Source organism: Gracilinanus agilis, chromosome 1 (assembly GCF_016433145.1).
Source record: "Gracilinanus agilis isolate LMUSP501 chromosome 1, AgileGrace, whole genome shotgun sequence".
NCBI lineage: Eukaryota > Metazoa > Chordata > Mammalia > Didelphimorphia > Didelphidae > Gracilinanus > Gracilinanus agilis.
The window spans coordinates 357,098,288-357,122,981 of record NC_058130.1 but is presented as its reverse complement, the minus strand read 5'-3'; the positions used below and the strand labels follow the sequence as shown (position 1 = coordinate 357,122,981).

The 24,694-nt window shown below is 36.2% G+C and overlaps 1 protein-coding gene across 1 annotated transcript in view; it reads right to left on the bottom strand.

Moving 5' to 3' along the window:
- Window positions 1-14,885, bottom strand: part of ELOVL7 (ELOVL fatty acid elongase 7) — a 33,241-nt gene extending 18,356 nt beyond the window's left edge. Inside the window, exons 1-2 of the mRNA XM_044657724.1 lie at window positions 14,816-14,885; window positions 9,582-9,772 (exon numbers count right to left, since the gene is read on the bottom strand). Of these exons, the coding sequence (XP_044513659.1) occupies window positions 9,582-9,772; window positions 14,816-14,879 (255 nt within the window). The 5' untranslated portion in view covers window positions 14,880-14,885. The remainder of the gene's footprint in view (window positions 1-9,581; window positions 9,773-14,815) is intronic.
- Between the last annotated feature and the right edge of the window lie 9,809 nt (window positions 14,886-24,694).

Here is a 24,694-nt window from a genome sequence, read left to right as displayed (position 1 = left end):
AGGTTATTTCCCATTTACAAGTCTTTCCCCATTTTAGTCTATCTACTTGGCCATGAAAGGGATCTTTTGTGATGATGGTATCACCCACAACTCCCATGCAATAAATTCCATTGATAGCCTGCCATCTCCAGGATCAAATATAAAATCCTCTGTTTGGCCCTTCATAACCTGACCTCTTCCTGCCTTTCCATTGTTTCTATGTTTTACTCACCTCTTCATATTAACACTGGGGTGAAGCTGGCCTCCTTATTGTTCTTTGAACAAGATACTCCATTTCCAGTTTCCATGCATTTTCTCTGGCTATCTTCCATGCCTAGAATTCACTCTCTCCTTATCTCTGCTTCCCAGCTTCCTTTAAGGCCAAACCAAAATCCCACCTTTTACTAGACATTTTTCTAGTGCCTTGATCATTTCCAGTTTATCCTTTATACAGCTTGTTTGCATACAATTATTTCTGCATTTCCTTCCCCACTAGACTGAGTACCTCAAAAGTGAGGACTGTCTTTTACCTTTCTTAGTCCCTCAAGTGTTTAGCACAGTACCTAGCACCTAGTAGGAGTTTAATAAATGTTAATTGACTGATCCAGCTATCTTTTTAGAGATTTTCCCCCAAAACTTCCTTCCCTGAACACTATTCTTCTACATATTTTTGTCTCTTGCATTAGATTACAAACTCCTTGAGGACCATCACTTTATTTTTTTTTTAATCCTTACCTTTCACCTTGGAATCAATACTGTGTTTTGGTTCTAAGGCAGAAGAGTAATAAGGTCTAGGCAATGGGTGCTAAGTAATTTGTCCAGGGTCAAATAGCTAAGAAGTGTCTGAGACTACATTTGAACCTAGCACATTCTGGCTTTCAATCCACTGAGCCACCTCACTGTCCCACATCATTTTCATATTTGCATTCCTACCACCTAACATGGTATCTGGCATATTATATGCATTTAACAAATATTTTCTATTAATTCATATTTTAAGCACCTCTGATTTTGACCAAGTGAGCACTTCTTCCATCAGTGCTTATCATAATAACTGCATACTTTACTAGATTGTTTTCATAAGTTGCTATGGCCAAAAAGTACTGAGCCTATAATTATCTTATTCTACAGAAAATAACATATTGAGTATGAGAGAATACATGAAATTTTCAACTTTTACATTCTAGCTTGGACTCTTTCTTGACCCCTAATATGTATCTAGCTCTCTTGAGGAGATTTTGCATAGACACAGTATAGGAAGAGCATAATATCCTAAGCCAGACTTGGTTCTTCGAGTAAAATGTTTCTTTCCTTTATCTCATTTCCTATTTGACCCTGGGTCAACAATAGAATATTTTTTACTATATTTTTGATGAGGTTATTTACCCTGCACACCCTCCAACATTGTACTTTATGTAATATATTTTCTGCTGAGCAATATAGTCAAGAGGACACCCACTTCAGCTGTTAAAGGTATTAACCTTTTAACTGAGGAGGGGCCCTTAATTGCTTTTCATCATTTTCTTATCTCTAACTTTTGATTAGTTAAGAATGTTACAGTAATATATGAGGTGTTTCACATATACGTGAGTCTTTCAAAATAGCTATTTACCAAAGATCAGAAATAATTTACTTCATTCAAACCAAATGAATATCCATTTCATTCTGAGAAAACACTGGTGTGTGAGTAACTTGGTCATTAACTAGCAGGATACAGAGGTAGCTTGGCTAAATTAAATCCAAGAATGTTGCAAACTTGTTAGTAGACTCCATTTACATCAAGAAACAAAATCAACTGATGTAAATTTGGCTCTGCACCACAACCTTAAACATGGAGAACATATATAAGAAAATAGTCCGTGATACTCGGACATTCTAGCTGCTCACGGATACCCTATAAAGGCTTAAATTCTCACTGTCCCTCTCCTAACGCACCCCCATTCAGCTACATATTTGGCCATCATTGATATTTCTTAGTCATCTGTCCACATTCCATAAAGAGAAGTGAAAATAGTTGTTACAAGCTCTCCAAGTGGAAGGAACAAGGGAAGTGGTCCAAATGCCTGGAGTCTAATCCTACTTTACTTTCTGGAAGAAACTGAAGATAAGGAATGAAGTTGGCCTCATTCTCTCTGAAAGGGAAAGGGCAAACTGAATGTAGCCTGGTTACTGCTTAAAAGAAGAAACTACGAGAGGGACAGTGAGAATTTGAGCCTTTACAGGGTATCTGTGAGTAGCTAGAATGTCTGAGTATCAGGGATGATTTTCTTATATATGTTCTGCAAGTTTAAGGTTGTGGTACAGAGCCAAATCTGCATCAGTTGATTTTGTTTCTTAATGTCACAGAACTGCTGGTTACTATAGTACAAGAGATTGCCACAATTTTTCCTAAGGTGCCATTTGAAAAATTCAATCATTTTTCCATATGGGTAAAAATCTCATGAATAATTTTAAGATTGGTTGGCGTGGATTCTCATCTTAAAATAATGCTTCAAAATGAATACTGGAGTGACAGAACCAACAAGGGATCAGAGTGAAGCAACTTCCCTACAGAAAACAATTTAAGGTAGAAAAAGAGGGTCTAGTTCACTGGGGTGATAGGGGAGAGCAAGGCTCTGATCAAGCCCAGAATGAGGCCTAAAGTGCCTTCCAAAGCCCAAGGCTGGACCTTGAGTCCCAGTAAAAGGTAGCTCACAGTGATATGAGATCTTCAAACCATCATTAGTCCCAAGGGTTACTGAATCATTGACAGGAAGTGGCTTTCAGAACTACTAAACCATAGGCATCATACTACCTTGGAAGAACTGAAACTTGAAGAAACCCAGAAATAGAATTAAAGATAGCAGCAAGGAAGAACTGAAATTTAAGAGAGTGACCCTTCTACCCTGAGAGCATAACCCATCATTAAGATAAAAGTAAAAGTTAAGAAAAAGGCTGGGAAATTGAGCAAATATCCAAAAAAAAAAACCTAACCATAGAAAAATTGTATGGAGAAAAAGAAGAACAAGGCACGGACACAGAAAAGGACAATAAAAGCAAAGCAGATACATATAAAAACTTCAAAGAAAGATATGAATTGTTCTCAGCCTCTGGAAGAGCTTCAAAAGGATTTCAAAAATCAATGAAAAAAGGCAGAGAAAAATGGGGAAGAGAAAGGAAAGCAATTTAAGATGAAAATAACAGCTTTAGAAGTAGAATTAGCTAAATGAAAAAAGAACTTCAAAAACTTATAGAAGAAAATAATTTCATAAATATTAGAATTGGGCAACTAGAAGTTAATGATTTTATGAGACATTAAGAAATGATAAAATGAAATCAAAAGAATGAAAAAATAGAAGAAAATATGAAATATCTCATTGAAAAAATAACCTGGAAAATAGATCCAGGAAAGACAATTTAAGAATATTTAGACTACCTGAAAGTCATGAACAAAACCCAAAAAGGCCTATTCATCATATTACAAGAAGTTATAAAGTTTCCTTGATATTTTTGAACAAGAGGTTAAAACAAAAATTGAAAGAATTTACAGATTATCTCCAGAAATAAATCCCCAAATGACAATTCCCAAGAAATTATAGCTAAATTCAAAAGTCCCCAAAACAAGGATAAAATACTGCAAGAAGCCAGAAAGAAACAGTAAAAATGCCATTGAACTTCAGTCAGGATTACATGGGACTTAACAACTTCCATATTAAAGGATCAGAAAACTTGGAATATGGTATTAAGGAGGGCAGAAAAACTAGGCTTATAACCCAGAATCACCTACCCAGAAAAATTCAGTATCTTCTTTCAGGGGGAAAAAAACTATCACTTAATAAAATAGATGATTTCCAAGCATTCCTGAAGAAAAGACCAGACCTAAATAGAAATTCTAATGTCCAAATACAAGACTGAAAGACAAAATTTAAGGGACTCAGTAAGGTCAAATTTTTCATATTCCTACACAGAAAGATCATATTTGTAATTCTTAAAGTTTTTATCAGCATTAGAGCAGTTAGGAGTATACATAAACAGAGACGGAGAGTATGATATGATAGCAAAAAAAAAAAAAAAAACAAGAGGTGAAAAAGAGGATTGCACTGGAGAAAAGGTAAAGGAGCACTGGAATGGGGCAAATCTCACCTAAAAGAGGAACAAAAAACTATTAGGACAGAGGGGAAGATGAGGGTAGAGATGAGCAACTCTTAAACCTTACTCTTGTCATAACTGGTTCTGAGAGCAACCATGCTCATTTGGGTATAGGGTCCTACCTATACATAAATAGGAGGATAACAAGATAAGGCTGTGTAATAGAGGGGAGTAGAGAATTGTGATTAAAAGCAAAACACTTGTGAGGAGGGACAGAGTGAAAGGATAGAGCAAGAGCAGGATAAAAAGGGGAAAATAAGTTGGAGGGGCATACACAATAGGTAATAATTACTGTGAATGTAACTGGGATAACTCACCCATAAAAAGGAAGCAGGTAGCATAGTGGATTAAAAACCAGAATCCTATGATATGATGTTTACAAGAGACAACTTTGAGGCAAGAAGATACACACAAAGTAAAGGTAAAGGAATGGAGTAGAATTTATTGTGAATCAGCTGAAGTTAAAAAAAAAAACCAGGAGTAGCAATCATGATCTCAGAAAAAGCTAAAACAATAACAAATCTAATTAAAAGAGGTAAGGAAGGAAATTACATCTTGCTAAAAGTTACTATAGGCAAAGAAGTAATACCAATACGAAATCTATATGCACCATGGATTAGCCTCTTAATTTTTTAAAGAGTAATTAAGTTAATTTAAGGAAGAAATAGACAGTAAGACAATACTAGAGGGAGACCTCGACTTCTCCCTTTAGATCTAGATAAATTGAAACACAAAATAAACAAGAAGTGAATGAAATTTTAAAAAATTAGAACTAATAAACCTCTGGAGAAAACTGAATAGGAATAGAAAGTAATATACCTTCTTTTCAGCAGAAATGGAACCTACACAAAAACTTGTCAGATATTATGGCATAAAAACTTCCCAATGAAATGCAGAAAAGCAGAAATAATAAATTCATACTTTTCAGAGCATAACACAATATCAGGAATGCAGGGCTGGTTTAATATTGGGGAAACTATCAGCATAATTTACCATATCGATAACTAAACTAAAAGAAATTGCATGATTATCTTGATAGATGCAGAAAAGACCTTAACACAAAATACAACACCTATTTCTATTAAAAACACTAGAAAGCATACAAATAAATGGGCCATTACTTAAAATAGTATCTACCTAAAACCATCAACAAGTTTCATTTGCAATGGGGATAAATTAGAAGACTTTCCAATAAGATCAGGAGTGAAGCAAGGATGCCAATTATCACCACTATTATTGCACTAGAAAAGCTAGTTTTATCAAATAAGAGAAGAAGAAATAGTAATAAAGTAAAAAATGAGGAAACTAAGTTATCACTCTTTGCAGATAATATGATAGTATAGTTAGAGAATCCTAGAGAATGAACTAAAAATCTAATTGAAAAAATAATTTTAGCTGTTGCAAGATATAAAATAAATTCACATAAATCATCAGCTTTTCTAAATATTACCACCAAAGTTCAGAAGCAAGATATAGAAAGAGAAATTCCATTTAAAACAACCCTAGACAATATAAAATACCTGAGAATCTACTTTCCAGAGGCAAGCATAAGAATTATACGAACACAATTACACAACACTTTTCACACAAATTAAGTCAGATCTAAATAATTGGAAAATTATTAATTGCTCATGGGTAGGCTGAGCTAAAATAATGAAAATGATAATTCTACCTAAATTAATTTACCTACTCAGTGCCATACCAATCAAACTACAAAATGGTTATTTTATAGAATTTTTAAATATAGAAACAAAATTTATCTGGAATAACAAAAAGTAAAGAATGTCAAAGAAATTATTTTTTAAAATATGAAGGAAGTTTGCCTAGCAGAACCAGATCTCAAACTGTAGTATAATGTAATAGTCACTGAAACAGTCTGGTACTGGCTAAGAATACTAGATCAATGAAATTGAATAGGTACATAACATACATAAAGGGCAAATGATCTTAACAACAGTGTTTGATAAAAGCAAAGACCCCAGCTCTTGGGATAAGTAACAAAAATTACTGGGAAAACTAGGGGGGAAAGTGTGATAGAAACTAGGTATATATTAACACTTCACAGGATATACTAAGATAAGGTCAAAATGGGTATGTGATCTAGATATAAAGAGTGATACCATAAGTAAATTAGGGGAATATAGAATAGTTTATCTGGCAGAGCTATGAAGAAGGGAAGAATTTATGTCCGAATAAGAGACAGAGAGCATTATAAAATATAAAAGGAATAATTTTATTATATTAAATTAAAAGGTTTTTGTACAAACAAAACCAAAGTAACCAAGATTAGAAGGGAAACAACAAACTGGGGGAAAATTTATGACAAATTTCTCTGACAAAAGTTTAATTTCTCAAATGTATAGAGGACTAAGTCAAATGTATAGGAATACAAGCCATTCCCCAGTTGACAAATGTTCAAAGGGTATGAATAAGCAAATTTTCAGATGAAGAAATCAAAGCTATCAATAATCATATAAAATGTTCTTAATCCCTCTTGATTAGAAAAATGCAAATTAAAACAACCCTAAGGTACAACCTCACACCTATCAGATCAGCCAATATGACATCAAAGGAAAGTGATAAATATTGAAGGGGACATGGCAAAATTGGGAAATTAACACATTGTTGGTAGTTATGAAATGATTAAACTATTTTGGAAGGCAATTTGGAACTATGCCCAAAGGGCTATAAAACTGTGATATATATATATATATATATATATATATATATATATATATATATATATATATATATATATATACACACACACACACATATATATATAAAGTAGATTTTAAAATTAATATTCAATATCTCCAAAGTATAATATTTATAAAGATTTATTAATCTTTAGAGAGCTAGAGAACACAGGGAGCACTCACCACTCAATTCACATGTGTAAGAAGGGGGGTAACTGATAGATGGGATGCGCTCTGGAAATCCCCTTGACTGAAAGGATATGGGTCCAAGCTACTCTCACCACCCTTCCTTACTTCGGAGTCCCTTGGGGGTGTAATGCGTGAGGAGGTTCCCCAAAATGGAAGTGCCAGGGTTGCGGGGATAGTGGGAGGTGTTGTGAGTTAAGTGAGACCCAAATGGTCCCCATCAATTACCCAGAGCTGGGTTATTTGAGCAGAAACCTCCTCCTACCCCAAACTGACTGCCCTCCAACATGGAGTGTTGTTGCTCCTTCTACACACTACCCCCAAGATGCTGCCTCCCTCTTAGAAGTCACTATTCCAAACTCTGTCTTAAATAACTCAACAGGGGTTTATTCAGGAACAAGGTATTCAGGGATAATGGGGAAAGATTTCAGGGAAGAGGGTGAGGGTAAAAATTAATATGGTCTAGTCTCAGTCTTTCCCAGGGCTGAGCAGTAACTTAGATTTATTTTTTAACTTTCAATCTTCATTAACTGTCTTAGGACCTCAGTAAAACTCCTATCCTAAAAGGTTACAGATGGCTAGAGAGGCAATGTAATATCTAAACCCAACCTAGGCTTAGTTAGCCCCCAAGGGCCGTCTCCTTCCCATTGGAGTCTCAGGCTTCTTGGCCAACAAGGGTAACTGCAATATTTATCTTCCAAGATGTTCACTGAAGATGCAAAATGAAGTAGGCTGACTATAGTAACAGAAGGTCTGGTAAAATCTCAGATTTAAGCTTTTTTGAGATATTCATGGTCCCACAGAAACACTGCCTCCCACCTCCTTGTCCTCCCCAAAAGTCCAAAGAACAGTGAGTGACTCTTGGTTTTTCCTTCCCAGAATTCTCAGCCTCAGCCCAACTGTCACCTCTCCTGGATTCTCAGAATTCCATCAAAATGCAATCTTGCTTGGTCCCTTGCTTAGTCTGATACATGTGGAAGGGCATGGCAGAACAAACTCAAACTATATACAGACCTAGTAAAAACGCATGTATACAAAAGGCAAAAGGAATTGTGGGTAATACAGAAAGGAATTTTGGGCAATGCAATTCCAGGGGTTCAAGGTTTTCCAACTTTAAAATATATATACATATAAATGTATGTATATATGTATGTATGTATATATAGATATATATATACACCCTTTGATCTCTTAATACTACTACTGAATCTATACAATGTGAAGATGGGATTAATTCTCCAATATGGATTCTTTAGATTTTAGCCACCAGGGATGTATACATCCCCATTTAAGGATTAAGTGGTGGTGGGGGGAGGTCTATGACCCACGTGTACTAGTGAGTAATGAATCAAAAATTAGTGACAATCCCTGGGCATTCCGAAGCAAACTTAAAGCTGCCATTGGTCCATGTCGAAGTGGAAGGCAGACACAGAAAGTGACACAAAGAACTGTCTTTAAATATGATGGTAACTTCCTGTGAGGAGGTTTTTTTTTTCCCTTTGAACTTGGCCTTGGAGGAGCTTGGGCTTGAGATCTCAAACTGCTTCCCTTCAGACTGCCACATGAGTGAGTGAAAAGCCTGACTCCCTTTCCTTGGCTTTCTGGAGGCACCAGCCTCCAGAGAGGCCCCTCATCTTGGAGGAGGTCTCGTGGCTAGAAGCCTTGTTTAATTAACATCTGTAGGCCCCTTTGCTGGGGCCTCTGAAGCCCTGCCTGGTTCAGACCAGGTCGGAGTAATTATCTTTCTTTCTCTCTCTCATTTTCCTTGCTTTCACTCTTCCTATTTGTAAATAAACTACCATAAAAGTCATCCTGACTTGAGTCTTTCATTTGGAATTAGGTACTTAATTCCTGGTAACCAAACTCTTAAATATTCAGTCCAATCATAATTTTACCCTTTACAACAACATAGATAATAAAAAGGAGGAAACGACCTACTTGTACAAAAATATTTATAGCAGCTCTTTTTGTGGTAGTGAAGAACTGGAAATTAAAGGGATGTCCATCAATTAGGGAATGGCTGAAAAACTTGTGGTATATGTTGGTGATGGAATACTATTGTGCTATAAGAAATGATAGGCAGGATGATCTCAGAAAAAGCTACTAAGATCTACAGGCATTGATGCAGAGCAAAATAAACAAAATCTGAAGAACATGGTACAGTAACAGCAATATTGTGGAATGATCAACTGTGAAAGACTTGGCTATTCTCAGCAATGTAATGATCCAGGACAATTCTGAAGGATTTATAAGGTATGTTACTCGCCTCCAGAGAAAGAAATGTTAAAGGTTAGATGTAAAGCAAACTATCTTTCACATTCATTCACTTATGGTTTTATTTTGGGGTTTTATTTTGGGCTTTGAGTTTTGCATGAGTATTCTTTTATAGCAATGACCAATATGGAAGTATGTTTTGCATGATAACACATGTATAATCCACATCAAATTATTTGCCATTTCTGGGTGAGGGGTGGGAGAGGAAAGGAGACAATTTGGATCATATAATTTTAGAGAACAGATGTAGAAAATTGTCCTTGTGGGAAAATAAAATATCTTTGAATATAAAAAAGAAAGGCTAAAAATACTTACCTCATAAAACATATATAGAGAAAAGAGCACTATTAGAAAATTATATGTAACCATCAATTTCTTAAGGTCAAAGGGCTTGCGATTTTCCATGAGCTTTGGTCCCAGAGATGTGACAAAGTAGATATAGACTCCAAGGATAAGGGTCTGTGGTAGAGGAGAAGACATGAGTGGCCAGTCTCCCACCCTGGGATCTAGGAGAAAAATAAATGTCAATGAATATTCACTCTGTCAAGGGACAGCTAATAGAGAATGTAACATTTTCAAGTGGTTAGAACGGGGTGTCTGAATTGGAAAATATAACATCATGGATAACCAGTAACAACATTCCACATTGGATAACAAGAATTGAAGTCAAAGAAAAGGGTCCACCTCTCACCATTAATACTTATTAATTGTGTGTCCATGGGAAAACTATTAAACACCTTTCATTTGCCCAAGATGATTAATTTTACATGTTTTGTGATAAGAGCAGGAAATTCCTCTAAGGATGACATCACAGGACCCTGATCTGTTGACATATAGCACACAATAAATGCATTATGAAAACTCTACTTCCACTGTCTGTATGAGGTTTGAAAATATGGTTGCTATTCCAGATTTGATTAAGTCTTGACTCTTCAGGGCCAAAGCACTCTTCAAAGTATCACTGTTGGAGTTGAAAGGAACCTTCTAATTCAATCTTTTGTTCAAAATGGGAATCCCTTCTACTGCCCTATCTTTCAAGGTGAAAATTCAGCTTCTGACTCAAATCTCTCTAATAATGAGCATAACATCCACATCTTTGTGCCTAGAAGGGACTTTGGATATCATTTAGTCCAATACCCTCACTTTACAGATAAGAAAACTGAGTCCGTAGAGGTTACGTGGCTTGTCTATAGTCCCATAGGAAGTAAACAAAAGAATTAGGAATCAAGCAAGGTGGTCTGACCACACCACTCTCACACCCTTAAATTAGACACATAAATTTTAAGCACTGGGCCTGGAGTCAGGAAGATTCATCTTCATGAGTTCAAATCTAGGCTTAGACATGGACTAGCTATGTGGCCCTGGGTAAACCACTTAACTTGTTTGCCTCAGTTTCCTCATTTGTAAAATGAATTGGAGAAAGAAATGGCAGATTAGTCCAGAATCTTTGCCAGGAAAACCCCAAATAGGGTCATGAAGAGTCAGACATAACTGAAAATGGATAAAGGACAACAACAAATTTTCAGATGAAAAATGGTTTTGTCAAGGTAGAAAATGATTTATTAAATAACGAATAGATTTTTCTTCAAAACCACAACAAAGGGAGCCTGTTCATTGTTAGAAAGTTCTATAGATTTAAAAAAATGGGAAAGGATTTGTTTGTACAAATAAGTATAACTGCTCTTTTTGTGGTGGCAAAAAATTGGAAAATGAGGGGTTGTTTCTTGGTTGGGGAATGGCTAAACAAATTGTGGTACACGATGGTGATGGAATACTACTGTGCTATAAGGAATGATGAATCACTTGATTTCTAGAAGAACTGGAAGGATCTATAAGAGCTGAAGTGGGAAATGAGCAGAACATAAAGAATATTATACACACAGTAACTGAAACATTATGGGACGATCAAATGTAATAGACTTTGCTACTAATAGCAATGCATTGATCCAGGACAATTTTGAGAGACTTATGAGAAAGAATGCTATCCATAGCTAGAGAAAGAACTGTTGAAGTAGAAATGCAGGAGAAAACATATGATTTATCACTTTTTATATGTGTATATGATTTGGGGTTTTGGTTTTAAAAGATTGCTCTATTGCAAAAATGAATAATGTGAAACACTTCTCAGGATAATATGGAAATGGGTTTTCAGTGATAATACACGTACAACCCAGTGGAATTTCTTGTCAACTCTAGGAGGAAAAGAAGAGGAGAGGGAGAGAACAAGAATCCTGTGACCATGGAAACTCCAAACGAGGAAACACCCTCTACCAATGCAGTTCAGTACCTGCTCTGCCACTAGTAGCTCTAGAGCAGTGATGGCAAACCTATGACACACGTGTCAGCACTGACACACATAGCCATTTTTTATGACACTTGGCTGCATGCGGTCACATATAGAGAAGTATGGGGCCACATTCCGAGGATGAAACATTTGCTGTAGTGTAGTGGAGACACTCTGTGCACTATAGATGACAATTCTACCTATATTAATTTACCTATTTTGGTTTATTAAAATACAGTTATATATTACAACTATACATTTTTGTTATTTAAACTGTAAATATCATGAAATAATGGTTTTTTCTCAAAGTGACACACCACCCTTGTTATGCTTGTTTTTTTGGCGAATTTTGACACACCAAGCTCAAAAGAATCAATATTAAATAATGGCTAGGTAATTAGGGATTAAGTGGTTTGGCCAGGATCACACAGCTAGGAAATTTTGGAGATCACATTTGAACCTAAGATCTTCCATCTCTAGGCTGGCTTTCTATCCCCTGAGTCACCTAACCACCCCAAAGTGTATTTTAAAAAAGATTAACATCTCATTTTACAGCTATTTATAGTTCTCTCTAGGTCCTTGGCTAGTAGAATAATACTTTTCTTTCACTCATCAGTCACATCTGTAACAGGAATGTAGTGCAAGCCCAGATCACCTAGGATGGCTTCACCCATACAGAAGACACTGGGGACTTGATTCTAAGAGACTTGATTCTAAGAGAGAGAATTGGTGCATGTATGGACATTCTGTGTTGTTTACCATGTTGTAGAGGACAGACTTTTCCCACTGGCTATGTAACTAGAAATGCTGTGTGCTTAAAATTGTCTAACTTAAGGTAATATGGATCTTTTCTGCATTTGCATTAGAGGCAGAAGAATCCCTTTATTCACAGCAGGCAACACAAGCAGTAAGAAGAGAGGGTCTAAGAGCCATCTCCCCTCCACCTACTTAGGTCAATTGTCCCCTCAAAATAAGCCTGGAGTTGTGGCCTTTTCTGACCATCTTCTTCAATTCTAATTTTAGAAAGTCAAGTCTCCTGTGTGGGAACTCAAGTCACTGGGATCCAGAAGTCTAGAAATCCAGGTGAGGTGTTACAGCCAGTCCAGGTGTTGTTTAGTCATTTTTCAGTTGTGTGCAACTCTTTATGAGTCCATTTGGGGCTTTCTTGGCAAAAATATTGGAGTGGTTTTCCATATCCTTCTCCAGCTCATTTTACAGATGGTGAAACTGAGGCAAATAGGGCTAAGTGACTTGTTCAGGGTCATACAGCCATGAAGTGACTGAAGCCAGATTGGAACTGAAGGAGAATCTTCCTGATTCCAGGTCAGGCACTCTATCCCCTATGCCACCTAACTGCCCAGCTAGTCCAGTAGGGAAGCCCTAAAAAGCTAAGGGTACTGGATGTTTGCCTAATGGAGCTTTGGACTTGAACCTTGTGGGAATAATTCCATGTAGGAATAGAGCTAAGCTGGGAATCTAAATCCCTTTCCCTTCCCCAGAGACTGAGGTGGTATAAGAGAGAGACAATGCTCCCTAAGTATTGGAGGAAATGTTGATATGTTTAGTCTTACTATATCTCTGAACTTAACATTCCTTTGTACAAACTAATCCTTTGTTATATGATTAAATGGAACTGGGGTACTAGTCACAGCCCCTAAAATTGGAGGAACACGTTTAAAAATGGCTCTAGCCAATGATAAGTGAGGATAGACTCCCAAAGCCTTGATGGGGAGGAGAGAAATCAAATGTAACAGAGCTGTCCTGAGAGTAGGACCAGAGCAATCCATGTTACACATTACTTGGTACCAGTTACATTATCCCAAGAGCAGGCAATTTATACCAAAGGTGCCCTCGACATATATGTTACTTTTGATTAGCTCTGCTTTGAAATATGTGTATTGTTATTGGACCTGTAGGGGATTTGTAGGTTTCTGACCTACTGCCAAATTCTGGCTCTTTGTAGTTCCTAGGCATGGAGTTTTCCAGCTGAAGTTAATAGGCATGATGTCCATTCCATCCACAAGTCCAAAACTGTTACCATCAACATTAGGGCCAAAGTCAAGAAGGCCCTTAGTCCTGGGCTCTGGTTATTGTATTCTTAACCGATTGTCTTCTTGGACACATTCAAAAGTGAGCAAATAAACACACTAAGGACCAAACAGAAGGCACAATGGTTCTAGACTACAGAAGCTCTTAATCAAGTAGCCAGAACAAATTCTGGAACGGGTGTTCCTAACCTTTTTGTGTCTGTTCCACAGACCCTTTGGCAGTCTGGCGAAATTAAAGAAACACGTCTCAGAATAATGTTTTTCAATAATGGAAGGAAATGCTGTTTTAGTTAGGGGGTTGAGAAAATAAAGCTATAGTATTTTTTCCTGTCCAAGTTCACGAACTTTCCAAAATCTATGGACAAAATCTCTCCAACACTTGGAGATTGTTCTTGGACTACATATTAACTAACCTCTGCTTATCTCTAAGGTGAGAATTTAAAAGGAACAAATGATTTTTTTTAAAACCCTTACTTTCCGTCTTGGAGTCAACACTGTGTATTGACTCCAAGGCGGAAGAGTGGTAAGGGCTAGGCAATGGGGGTTAAGTGACTTGTCCAGGGTCACAAAGCTAGGAAGTGTCTGAGGCCAGATTTGAACTTGGGACCTCCCGTCTCTAGGCCTGGCTCTCAATCCATTGAGCCACTCAGCTGCCCCTGAAGAAATGATTTTTTAAAAAAAGACAATTTTTTAATCTTTCAAACTAACTTTGAACCAATCAATTATTGGCAAACCTCCTCCCTCTACGCTACTGTACCTATTCAGTGCTGCCCAACCTTCCTGTACCTTTAGGGAGCTGTCTTCAAGGTGTTTCTTTTCCCCTATACTTTTGGGGTATAGGAAATTCCCAGTATATAGTATGTTGACCTCAATGAGTCTTTATGTGGGGCTGGAGGGGTGGGTAGAGATGGATCCTTTAAAGGGTTTCAAAAACCCTAATTTAAAATATAAGCTTTAGACTGAGGGGCAGGCCTGACATCTAGCTATGTGGACCTTGGGAAAAATCCTTTTAACCTCTGTCAACTTGAATATTCAGTTTAAATTTTATAATTCTACATGCTTTCTTTCCTGGCAATGAAGCTAATCATTTCTTTTAATTAAAAATAAAAAAGCTTTGTCCACAAGTAGTCATTTAGATGCTACAAATGCTGTTAAAAGCATGTTTTTTAAAAGAATGGGAAATTTACATAATATATCTAAGAAATTTAGTAACTTACCGGCATCTTTGATCCATTCATCATAAAGGTGCACAGTCCTTGATGTAAGATCACTGAAGACCATTTCCCACAGGAGTTACTGGATCTCAGGATGGGTTCTTTATTAAAAGAAAACAACAAAAAAGCTCTTGGGATGTACAAATGCAAATAAGCCTAAGCTTCTTCCAATGCAATATTCAAAAATGCTAAAAATTTAATAGGGACAACTGGCAGCTCAAGAAGCTTTAACTTTTAAAGGCTAATGCATTAGCAGAATACATTTATATTGGACCCAATGCAGCTGCAGAAGAGTCAAATTTTCCATTATTTCAGAGACATGGCTTACTTCAGTAAAGATGGTTGCAATTTCATTTTCCAAATGGAAAAGCAGTAAAATAAACATTACTTCAAGAAATATAGCAGGAGCACCTCCCATTCCAGAAACTATATACCCAACAATAGCATCTGACCCTATTTCTGTAATAGCTACTCAGATGTAAAATCCAAGAAAAAAGACTCATGAAGATAAGACTTCAGGAGCTGGAGACAATTCCTGAAGTCTCTGATAAGACAGAGAAGGGTTTAGATATGAACTTCTTTCCTAAATAAGATATAGAAGGGGAGATGAAATTTAGGGAATTTAGTTTCTTCTAAACACTATCACCATCCAGTAAATCAAGTATGATTCTAGGTCATAGCCTCCCAGTCTTAGGAATGAGACCTGTCTTTCAAAATCAAGGACCCTCCTTACTATCTAGTATCCTACAACTACAAGTGACAAAGTATTTCAATAACCTTTGATTGTGAAAGAAAAATTTTATAATGTATTGGAAATCAGAAAGGTCTTTAAATGAACTCTACTTGGAAATTTGAAATTTCAAGTTCACGGCAAGTAAGAGGGAGATGTTTCGTGTCAAAAAAAGATTTCTTTGGGGTCTCTATTATTCTCTCAAGCTATTGTCCTATGTCTTTTCTCCCTTTCATAGCCAAATCCCCAAAGGAGAAACATCTACTTATTTACTTCCCATTTCTCTACCTCTTACAATCTAGATGCCACACCCATGGTGGCTAAAATTGCACATACCAAGGTTACCAGTGATCTAAAAATAACTCAATTCTATTTTCTCAGTTTTGATCGTTTTTGACCTTTTCTTGCTTTTACACTGTTGACCACCTCCCATTTCCTAAATTCTCTCTCTTCCATCAGATCTTGTGACATTGCTCTCTCCTAGTTCTCCTCACAATTTTTCAAACACTTCTTTAATGAATCTTCTCAATGAGCCTTTCTTTTTATTTTTATTTTGGAGGGGTCAATATAGTGTCTATTTTTTCCCAAAGACTTTATTATAATTTTTTCCAGTTGCCTGAAGAAACAATTTTTAACATTTGCTTTCTGATATTTTGTTCTTCAAATGCTTTCCCTTTTCCCTTCCCCAAGGAGATAAGGAATATGATATAGGTTATATATGTGCTATCATATTTTTGTATTTGTCATGTTGTGAAAGACATAAGATATTCATGAAGAGAATAAAAGGAAAAATGGTATGCTTTGATCTGCATTCAGATTCCATTATTTTCTTTTAGGGTAGCAGATAGCATTTTTCATCAAGAGTCCCTTAGAGTTTCCAAAGAACCTCTCCTTAAGCATAAATGTATCCCAGGTTTTTTCTGATCCTCTTCTCTTTCTCTATACTTTCCTTCTTAGCAACCTCCTCAATTCCCATATGTTCAGTTATCATTTCATGCATATCATGCCTTGATCCACATGCCTAACCTTCAGCTCTCTCTTCTACACTCCAAACTGGCATCAGCAATTGCCAGCTAGACATCTTCACCCATATCTCAGATTCAACACATCTAAAATGGAAATTTCTATTTCTCTCCCTAAATATTCTTTCATCCTAATATCTTTATTTCTATCCAGATCATAATCATACTTTCAATTATTTGGATCCATGTAGATCCTTAATGAGCTCAGCACACAGTATTTTGGGGATTCTATACCCCAAATGTAGAGGAGAAAGGAACCACACTCTCTCTAATTTTACAGGGGGAATTGGTCAGCACAAAATGGGTTCTGTAGGATGGGAGGTGGAGGTTTAACAATAATCGACTGGTTTAAAGACGGTTTGAAATATTGAAGCATTGTCTTTTTTTTTTAACCCTTATTTTCTGTCTTAGAATCAATATAAGTTTCAAGGCAGAAGAGTGGTAAGGACTAGGCAATTGAAGTAATACTCAAGGACACACAGCTAGGACTTGTCTAAGGCCACATTTGAACCCAGATCCTCCCAACACCATACATGATGTTCTATCCCCTGATCCACTTACCTGACCTGTCTTTTTTTTTTTTTTAATCGTCTGTTCTTCTTAAATTCTTACCTTAGAGATAAGCAGGGATTCACAATATGCAGTCCAAGAACCTTAACTCTTCATATTTCTGGCCAGGTCTTATCAAATCAACCATCACAACATCCTTACCTATCCATTCTCCACTTTTTACTCATATAGCCAACACCTTAAGTCAGGCCTTCATCATTTCTTACCTAAACATTTTCAGTAGCCTCCTAATTGCTTTTCCTGCTTCCAGAACCTCCCCTGTTCAAAATATCCTCAATACAACTGCCAAAATAATCTTCTTCAAGCACAGTCTAATCCATATCACTCCCCTCCTTTAAGATATTCAGTGGCTTTCTATTGCCTCTGGAGTAAAATGTAAAGTCTGCCATTTGCCATTTCAGGCCAAGCACAATCTGACCCCTACCTAATGTTCTGGAACATTTTTATACATTACCTCAACTCACGCACACTAAACAACACTGGCGTACTTGATGGTCCCCACATATAATATTCTATCTTTCATCTCCATTACACTGCACAATCTGTTCTTGGTAACTAGAATACACTTTTTTCTCAGCTCTATCCCTTGGAATAGTAATAACAGCAACAATAATAACTAGCATTTATAGCTCATTCTATTCACAATACATACATACATGTGTGTATGTATGTATATATGTATATTTACATATGCATAACTATGTGTGTAGATATGCAGGTACACACACACACAAATATATATAAATAAAATAATCAGAAGGCCACCAGGTGGTACAGTGTATAGAATGCCATAGTCTGACCTGGAGTCAGGAAGATTCGCCTTCTTGAATTCAAATCTGGCCTCGGACACTAGCTGTGTGACCCTGGGCAAGTCATTTAACCCTGTTTGCCCCAGTTTCCTCATCTATAAAACGAGCTGGAGAAGGACATGGTAAACTACTGCATTATCTTTGTCAAGAAAACCCCATTTGGGGCCACAGAGAGTTGGACATGACTAAAACAACTGAACAACAAATAAATAATCACAATCCATGATTTTCTTCAAGGTTTCTCTTGTGCTACATCCTATATAAAGTCTTTCCTAATCAGTCCTCATCCCCCCAGTGTTATTGCTCTCCTCCTTCTGCAACTATTCTGTATAAACTGCATAGCTATTAATTGGTATAAATGATGTTCAGTCTTCCCAGTAAAATATAATGTTAAGAAAACACGCACACACACACACACACATACACACACAAAAAACACACACACACACATATATAATGTAAAGGGCAAGACTTCTACTTTTCTATTTATATCCCCTTTGCCTACCACCATGCCTTCTTCCTGGTAAATGATAAATAAATGATTACTGAATTGAATTGAATTTGTAAAATGATTGGTTGACTAACCTATTCTTTATTATCTCTTTTTCTATAGTCTCACTTAAAAGAAATGCAATCTCATTTTTAGTTAAATTAATTGATAGTCCCTGGGGAATGCATAGTGCTTCAAGATAATAATGGGGAATGGTGAATGAAAAATCTTTGCCAAGGAAAAGAAAGGTAAATATAAGAACATAGGGCATCATGTGAAAATAGCATCAGGAAGGCTAATGCTCGGAATGAGACAGGGAAACCAAGTAGAACAAAAAATGTGGGGTTGGGGTTAATCTATTGGGGAAAAAAAGAGTTTCAAAGAAGGGATTCAGAACTTTGTTCGGGATCAATGAGACAATGACTACTGAAAGCAGAGAGAAGGTTTTTTTTTTTCTTCTATTTTCTCTGCAAAGGAGATTGGCTACAACATTGGAAATGATAGGAAAAAATGACTAATAGGGAGTTGATACTCAAGATAAATAATGAGATAGTATGAAAGCATCCAGTAACCTTGAAAAATTCAAGTAACCTGGCCCAGATGAATACTACTTTTGTAGCCTGAAAAAATGGCAGATGGGATTGCTAAGTCATTCTCAGTGATATTTAAATGATCATGAAAAACGAGAGGTACCACAAGATTGTTGTTTTTCAGTCATTTCAGTTGTCTGACTCTTCATGACCCCATTTAAAGTAGGAAAAGGCCAAATGCCTTTTTTTGGGGGGGAGTAGGCAGAGAACAGAATCTGAAAACTATAGGCCAGTGAGCTGGATTTCAGAAAATTTTAGAACAAATCATTAAAAAGATGGTTAGTCAACATCTAGAAAGAGAAGGGGATGATAACAAAGAGCTATTTTGACTTCATCAAAAATACATCATTCTAGACTAACCTCATTTCATTTAAAAATATATATATATATAATTACTAAATTAGTAGAAGAGAGAAAATCCATGGATATAGTTTGCCTAGATTTTTGCAAGCTTTTGATAAAGTATCTTCTTATATTTTTATAAAGAAAATCAATTAGACAATAATAATACATCCGGATGAATACAGACTTGAAGAGTGGTTGTAAATGGTTATCAGTGACTTGGATAAAGCTGTAGATGATATAATGATCAGTTTAGAAATGACACAAATCTGGGAGAGCTAATATAGTCAGTGATAGAGTTGGGATCCAAAATGATCTTGAGAGTCTAAAACATTGTGTTGAATTGAGAAAGTAAATTGAAAACTTTTGAGACACTTTTGAGAAAAAATTGAGAAAGCAAAATTTGACAGGAATTAGTAGAATGCCTTGCAGTTGAGTGGAAAAAAAAAACTAACCTAACAGGTAGAGCATGTGGGAAACATGAAGAGATATCAGTATTTCTGAAAAAAGAACTGGAGGTTTTGGTGGAGTCCAAGCTCTGTGAGTTAGTATTTTGATACATTAGCCACAAAATCTAATAAGATCTTGGACTAGCCTAATTAGGACATTCCTTCCAGGAAGAAGGAAGACATAGTCTTATTGTATTCTGCCCACATATGACCTCCTCTGGAGTGTTTTCAGTTCTGGATACCAAAAGGACACTGATATGTTGAGGTCATCCCAGAGGAAGGCAACCAGGATGTTTGTGAGGGCTTTGGGTCTATGTCATATGTCCATTGATTAAAGTAAATGGGGATTGTTAAAGGGATTTTCTTAATCTCTCTCTCTGTTTCCTTAAGAGGCTAGAGAGCAGGATTTCTAAGTAGATCAGAACTGACAGTAAGTCAATAAGCCAGAGCTGAAGATTCTGTTACAAAAGAGACCAAGAGGAGGGAGAGAAAGTAGCCTGCCTTCTGACAGGAAGTTAGGGGGTAGTTGGTCAGGGAGGAGAAAAAGGAAGCAGCCATTGACAGTTGAAGGCCTTTTGCCTCTGGGATCTCTAGAGAGCAGGAGATCCTTCTCTGAGGCAAGGACCTGCTGGCAGTTGGTTACTGATGTTGGGCTGCTATAGAAAACTGATTGAAAGAGTGAGTGAGTGGTAGCTGTCTATTATTTTAGGGAGTTAGGTAGTTGGTGAATAATTTATAGATAGAGTAGATTAGGTCTGTTGTACCAGGCAGAAGAATCTGTCCTGAGAAGACAGAGATAGTATTAGGAATTTTAGTTAGTTATTAGGAATTATTTATTAGTGAGACAGTACAGATATATTTATAGGTTTTAAGATTAATAATCTCTTTTTCCTCTTTTCTATCTTTCTATCTATATTTCTTTCTTAAATTAAACAGAGTTTCTATTAAACCGCCCTCCTCACTTTGTCGAATTTCTTAATTTAACCCTTACAACATGTGTAGGCAAGAGCAACACAATGACCTCAGAGTAGAGATGTCCAACACGTGGCCCATGGCCTACAACACTCCCAACTAAGGCCCAAATCAAATTTAAATGTAATTAGGAAATATTTAACAAAATGAATAAAAATCATATAAAACATATGATATCACATTTTTAAACTAAGGTGATATGTAGCTCACAGGACTACTTAAGTATGGTTTAATGTCCTCCATTTCTATTTGAGTTTGACTCTAGGGAAGGAGGGCAGAAGTGAGGAAGGAATGTAGAAAAAGGATTTACTTATTATATGCCATGCACTATGTTAAATACTAGGGATATAAATAGAAGCGAAAAGAAAGATAATAGACAGTTGAAAAGGGAGAAAGTACACTGGACAAGGGAATGATCTTGAAATCTAGATAAAGTCAAAGTCAGGACAGGGGGATTTAAGAGGAACTCGCAGATTAGAAGAAAGTAAGACAGACCTTGAGGCAGCTAGATGGTTCAGTGGATAGAGTGAGTGCTGGACCTGGAAGACTTGAGTTGAAATCTGACTTCAGACATTTAAAAGCTGTGAAACTATGGGCAAGTCACTTAACCTCTATTTGCCTTAATCCACTGGAGAAGGAAATGACAAACCATTCTAATATCTTTGCCAAGAAAACCTCATATGTGGTCATGAAGAGCAAGACATGACTGAAGGATCACACACCACATCAACAACAAAGGACAGGTCTTGCAGAAGTAGACTGAAAACAAGGTTGGATCACACACCTAGGAAGTATGTGAAGCCAGATTTGAAATCAGGTCCTCCCAAATCCAGGCCTTGTGCTCTACTATACTAGCTAGCTGCCCCCGGAATAATGTTTTTAAATGCATAAAATAAAATCCAGAGGATTAAAAAGGAAACAAATCCTATTAAAATAAACAAGTTTTTTGGCTTTTTTTTCCCCATCCAAGTTCATAGACCCCTGAAATCTGTCCATAGATCCCTTAAGGGTAGGTTAAGAGCCCCTGAACTAGAAGAATGATCTTTTTCTCCCACCCTTAAGCCGTTTATACTATGATGGAAGGCTTCATGGAGGAGTTAGCATTTGAGCTGCGGCTTAAAAGGATGAATAGGATATCAAATGGCAAAAATACAAAGTAAGGATATTTCAAACAAAAATAATATGAGCAAACATACAAAGGCAGGAAAGTACGAGGTATGATCAAGGAATTTTAAAAAATCCCTCTGGAATAAACTTTGGATAAATATTGTTATGAACAACAATATTTACATATATAGTATCTTGTTACAAAGAATTTCTGAAGGGGAAAAAAACCATGAATGGCATATAATTATAAGAAGTGTGTTAGTGGAAATTTGGTGTTCATTGAGCTTTAATACTTAGATATATGATATAAACTTCCTGTGATCTTATCAGGCACGTGGCTATAACTATCAAAATGACTTTTTTTTTGTTATAAAAGATTTTTCACCAGATGGGACCGTGGGTGAGGGTGCAAGGAGGAAAACATTAGGAAATGAAGGTGTTATAAAAATGAGATGTTATAAAAAAAACATGAGAACATCAATAAAAACAAATTTAAATGTTTCCAACAATATTATTTCACTTGACCTCACAACATCTCTGTGATGTAGTTGGCATTTCTAGCATTAATAGTTTCCAGATAAGTTAAAGTTTCAAAAGGTGAAATAATTTATCTATGGTATGAGAAGTGAGATAAATGAAAAAGGAGGACTCAGAAATAGGAACTGCAACATGGCTGGGATGCCTAGTATGGAATGACAAATACTTGGCTTCTCAGAAGGTTAGACTTGGGAACTGAGAGTCATTGAAGACTTTTGAGCAATAGGACAACATGAAGAAAATCATCAAAAATTAGCCCTAAATGGTAGCATTAAGCAGGACCAGAAGCACAAGAGAATGGCAACACAAAACCAATGAAAAGATTTTTACCACAGTTTTCAAAAAGATATAATTCATTTCATTCAAATTTTCTTTCATAATCTGTGGTGTATTCTTTTCATTATTTGTCAATGGTGACAAATCTTCATCTTTTCAAATTGGAAAAATTATTTTTTTTTTAGTTAGCTGCAAATCATTCAGAACTGAATCTAATGAAGGAAGTTAATGATGAAGCTGTGCTAATGCCATTTTTGGTCCAAAATGCTATTAAATAACAGAGTAATGAAACATTTTAAGCATCTTTAAACTGGTTCTGAAGGCAATTACAGAGAGCTCTAAAATCAGTTTTGAACATCATTCAAAGAAAGGTGATTACTTTGAAAAGGCAATAGTCATTTGGATTTATAAATAATGACCCATAATCGTAATTGGTCCCATTAGTTCGAAGCCATGCCCAGTCAATAAAGCCAAAATACTCTTGCTTCAAAAAATGGAAAGGGAGTGTGCAGGAATTGAGAAGTGGTTGAACAAGCTACATCAAATAAATGCAATGGAATATTATTGGGCAATAAAAAATAAAGATTGGGGAAGCAAGAGAAACATGGGAAAATCTATATGAACTGAGGCACAGAGAAATAAGCAAAAACAAATAAATGTTATATACAATGTGAACTAGAATGTAAAAAAAATGGATCACTAAAAAAAAAAGTCATATAATATTTGAAAAAAGAATCATTAATGGTCTGGGAAAACAGATGATGAAACTTTTCATGAAACATACTTCCCTCCTCTCAGATGGGAGGGGAGAGTCAGCAACTAGGGCAGAATACTATATTGTGTGGAGTATTGGAGGCTGGGTTTCCTTTGTTACAAGGGAAAGTTCAAATAAATGCGTTGGAAGGAGGGTTTTTCTACCTAAGAAAAGACTGTGAGGTTTTGACAAAAGGTAACAATTAAAACATTTTGGTGTCTTTATCCTTCTATCCTATTCACTTTTCTAGTTTCCAAATGTGGTTTGAAATTCTACTGTTCTCTTTTACATTTTTTACTTTCATACTCTGCAGAAAAATAATAAAGTTTCACCAATAGTATCCCATAACAATTGGGTTATTAGTTTTGTATAACAAAACTTATCTTCAGTAGACTCCCTATCAAATTCCCTTACCCAGGCTATTCTAAACCTTTCCCACTATAGATCCCATCTTAAATCTTCCCAAACTCTATAGAAGACATTGCCTTCTACTCTATTGAACACACAGGTCTTCAAATGGGTGCAACTTTTTCCAATTTCACTTCAAAATAAGTCCTTAAATTCATGATTTAAATGGTTTAGTAGACTGAGCACTGGATTTGATGTCCTAATCTTGTCTTAGACATTTTAATAGCTACATAACTCTGGTACAACTGGGTAGTCCAATGACTAGAGTTCTAGGACTGGATTCAGAGAGAACTTATTTTAGAGCTGATATTAGACACTTACTGGCTGTGTGATCTTAGGCAAGTCACTTAACCCTCTTTGCCTCTGTTTTCCTAAAATGAGCCAGAGAAGAAGGACATAACAAACTATGCCAGTATCTTTGTCAAGAAAATTCTAAATGACGTCAGAGATGGTTGCACATGATTGAACAAGAGCAACGACAACAACAACCCTGGGAAGGTCACTTAACATCAGAGTAGTTAAGAATTAGATGAGATAAAATATGCAAGTTTTGCAAAATCTCAAGCACTACATAAATGTTAGTAATTATTATTACGTAGTCTTCATCTCCTCAGTCCTACAGAATTTCTCTTTTTCCCTTCATGGCTAATTCTTCTGTTTAAGTGCTTAATCTCATCACAGATCTCTTCCTAAAAGACTTGGTTCTCTCAATTATTCCCTTTAGCACCATCAAATCTCTCACTGTTAGTTTCTTTTCCCATGGCTACAGATATACTCAAACATTCACTATCCTAAAATCATCTTCCCTTGACCACTTTCCTCTGTC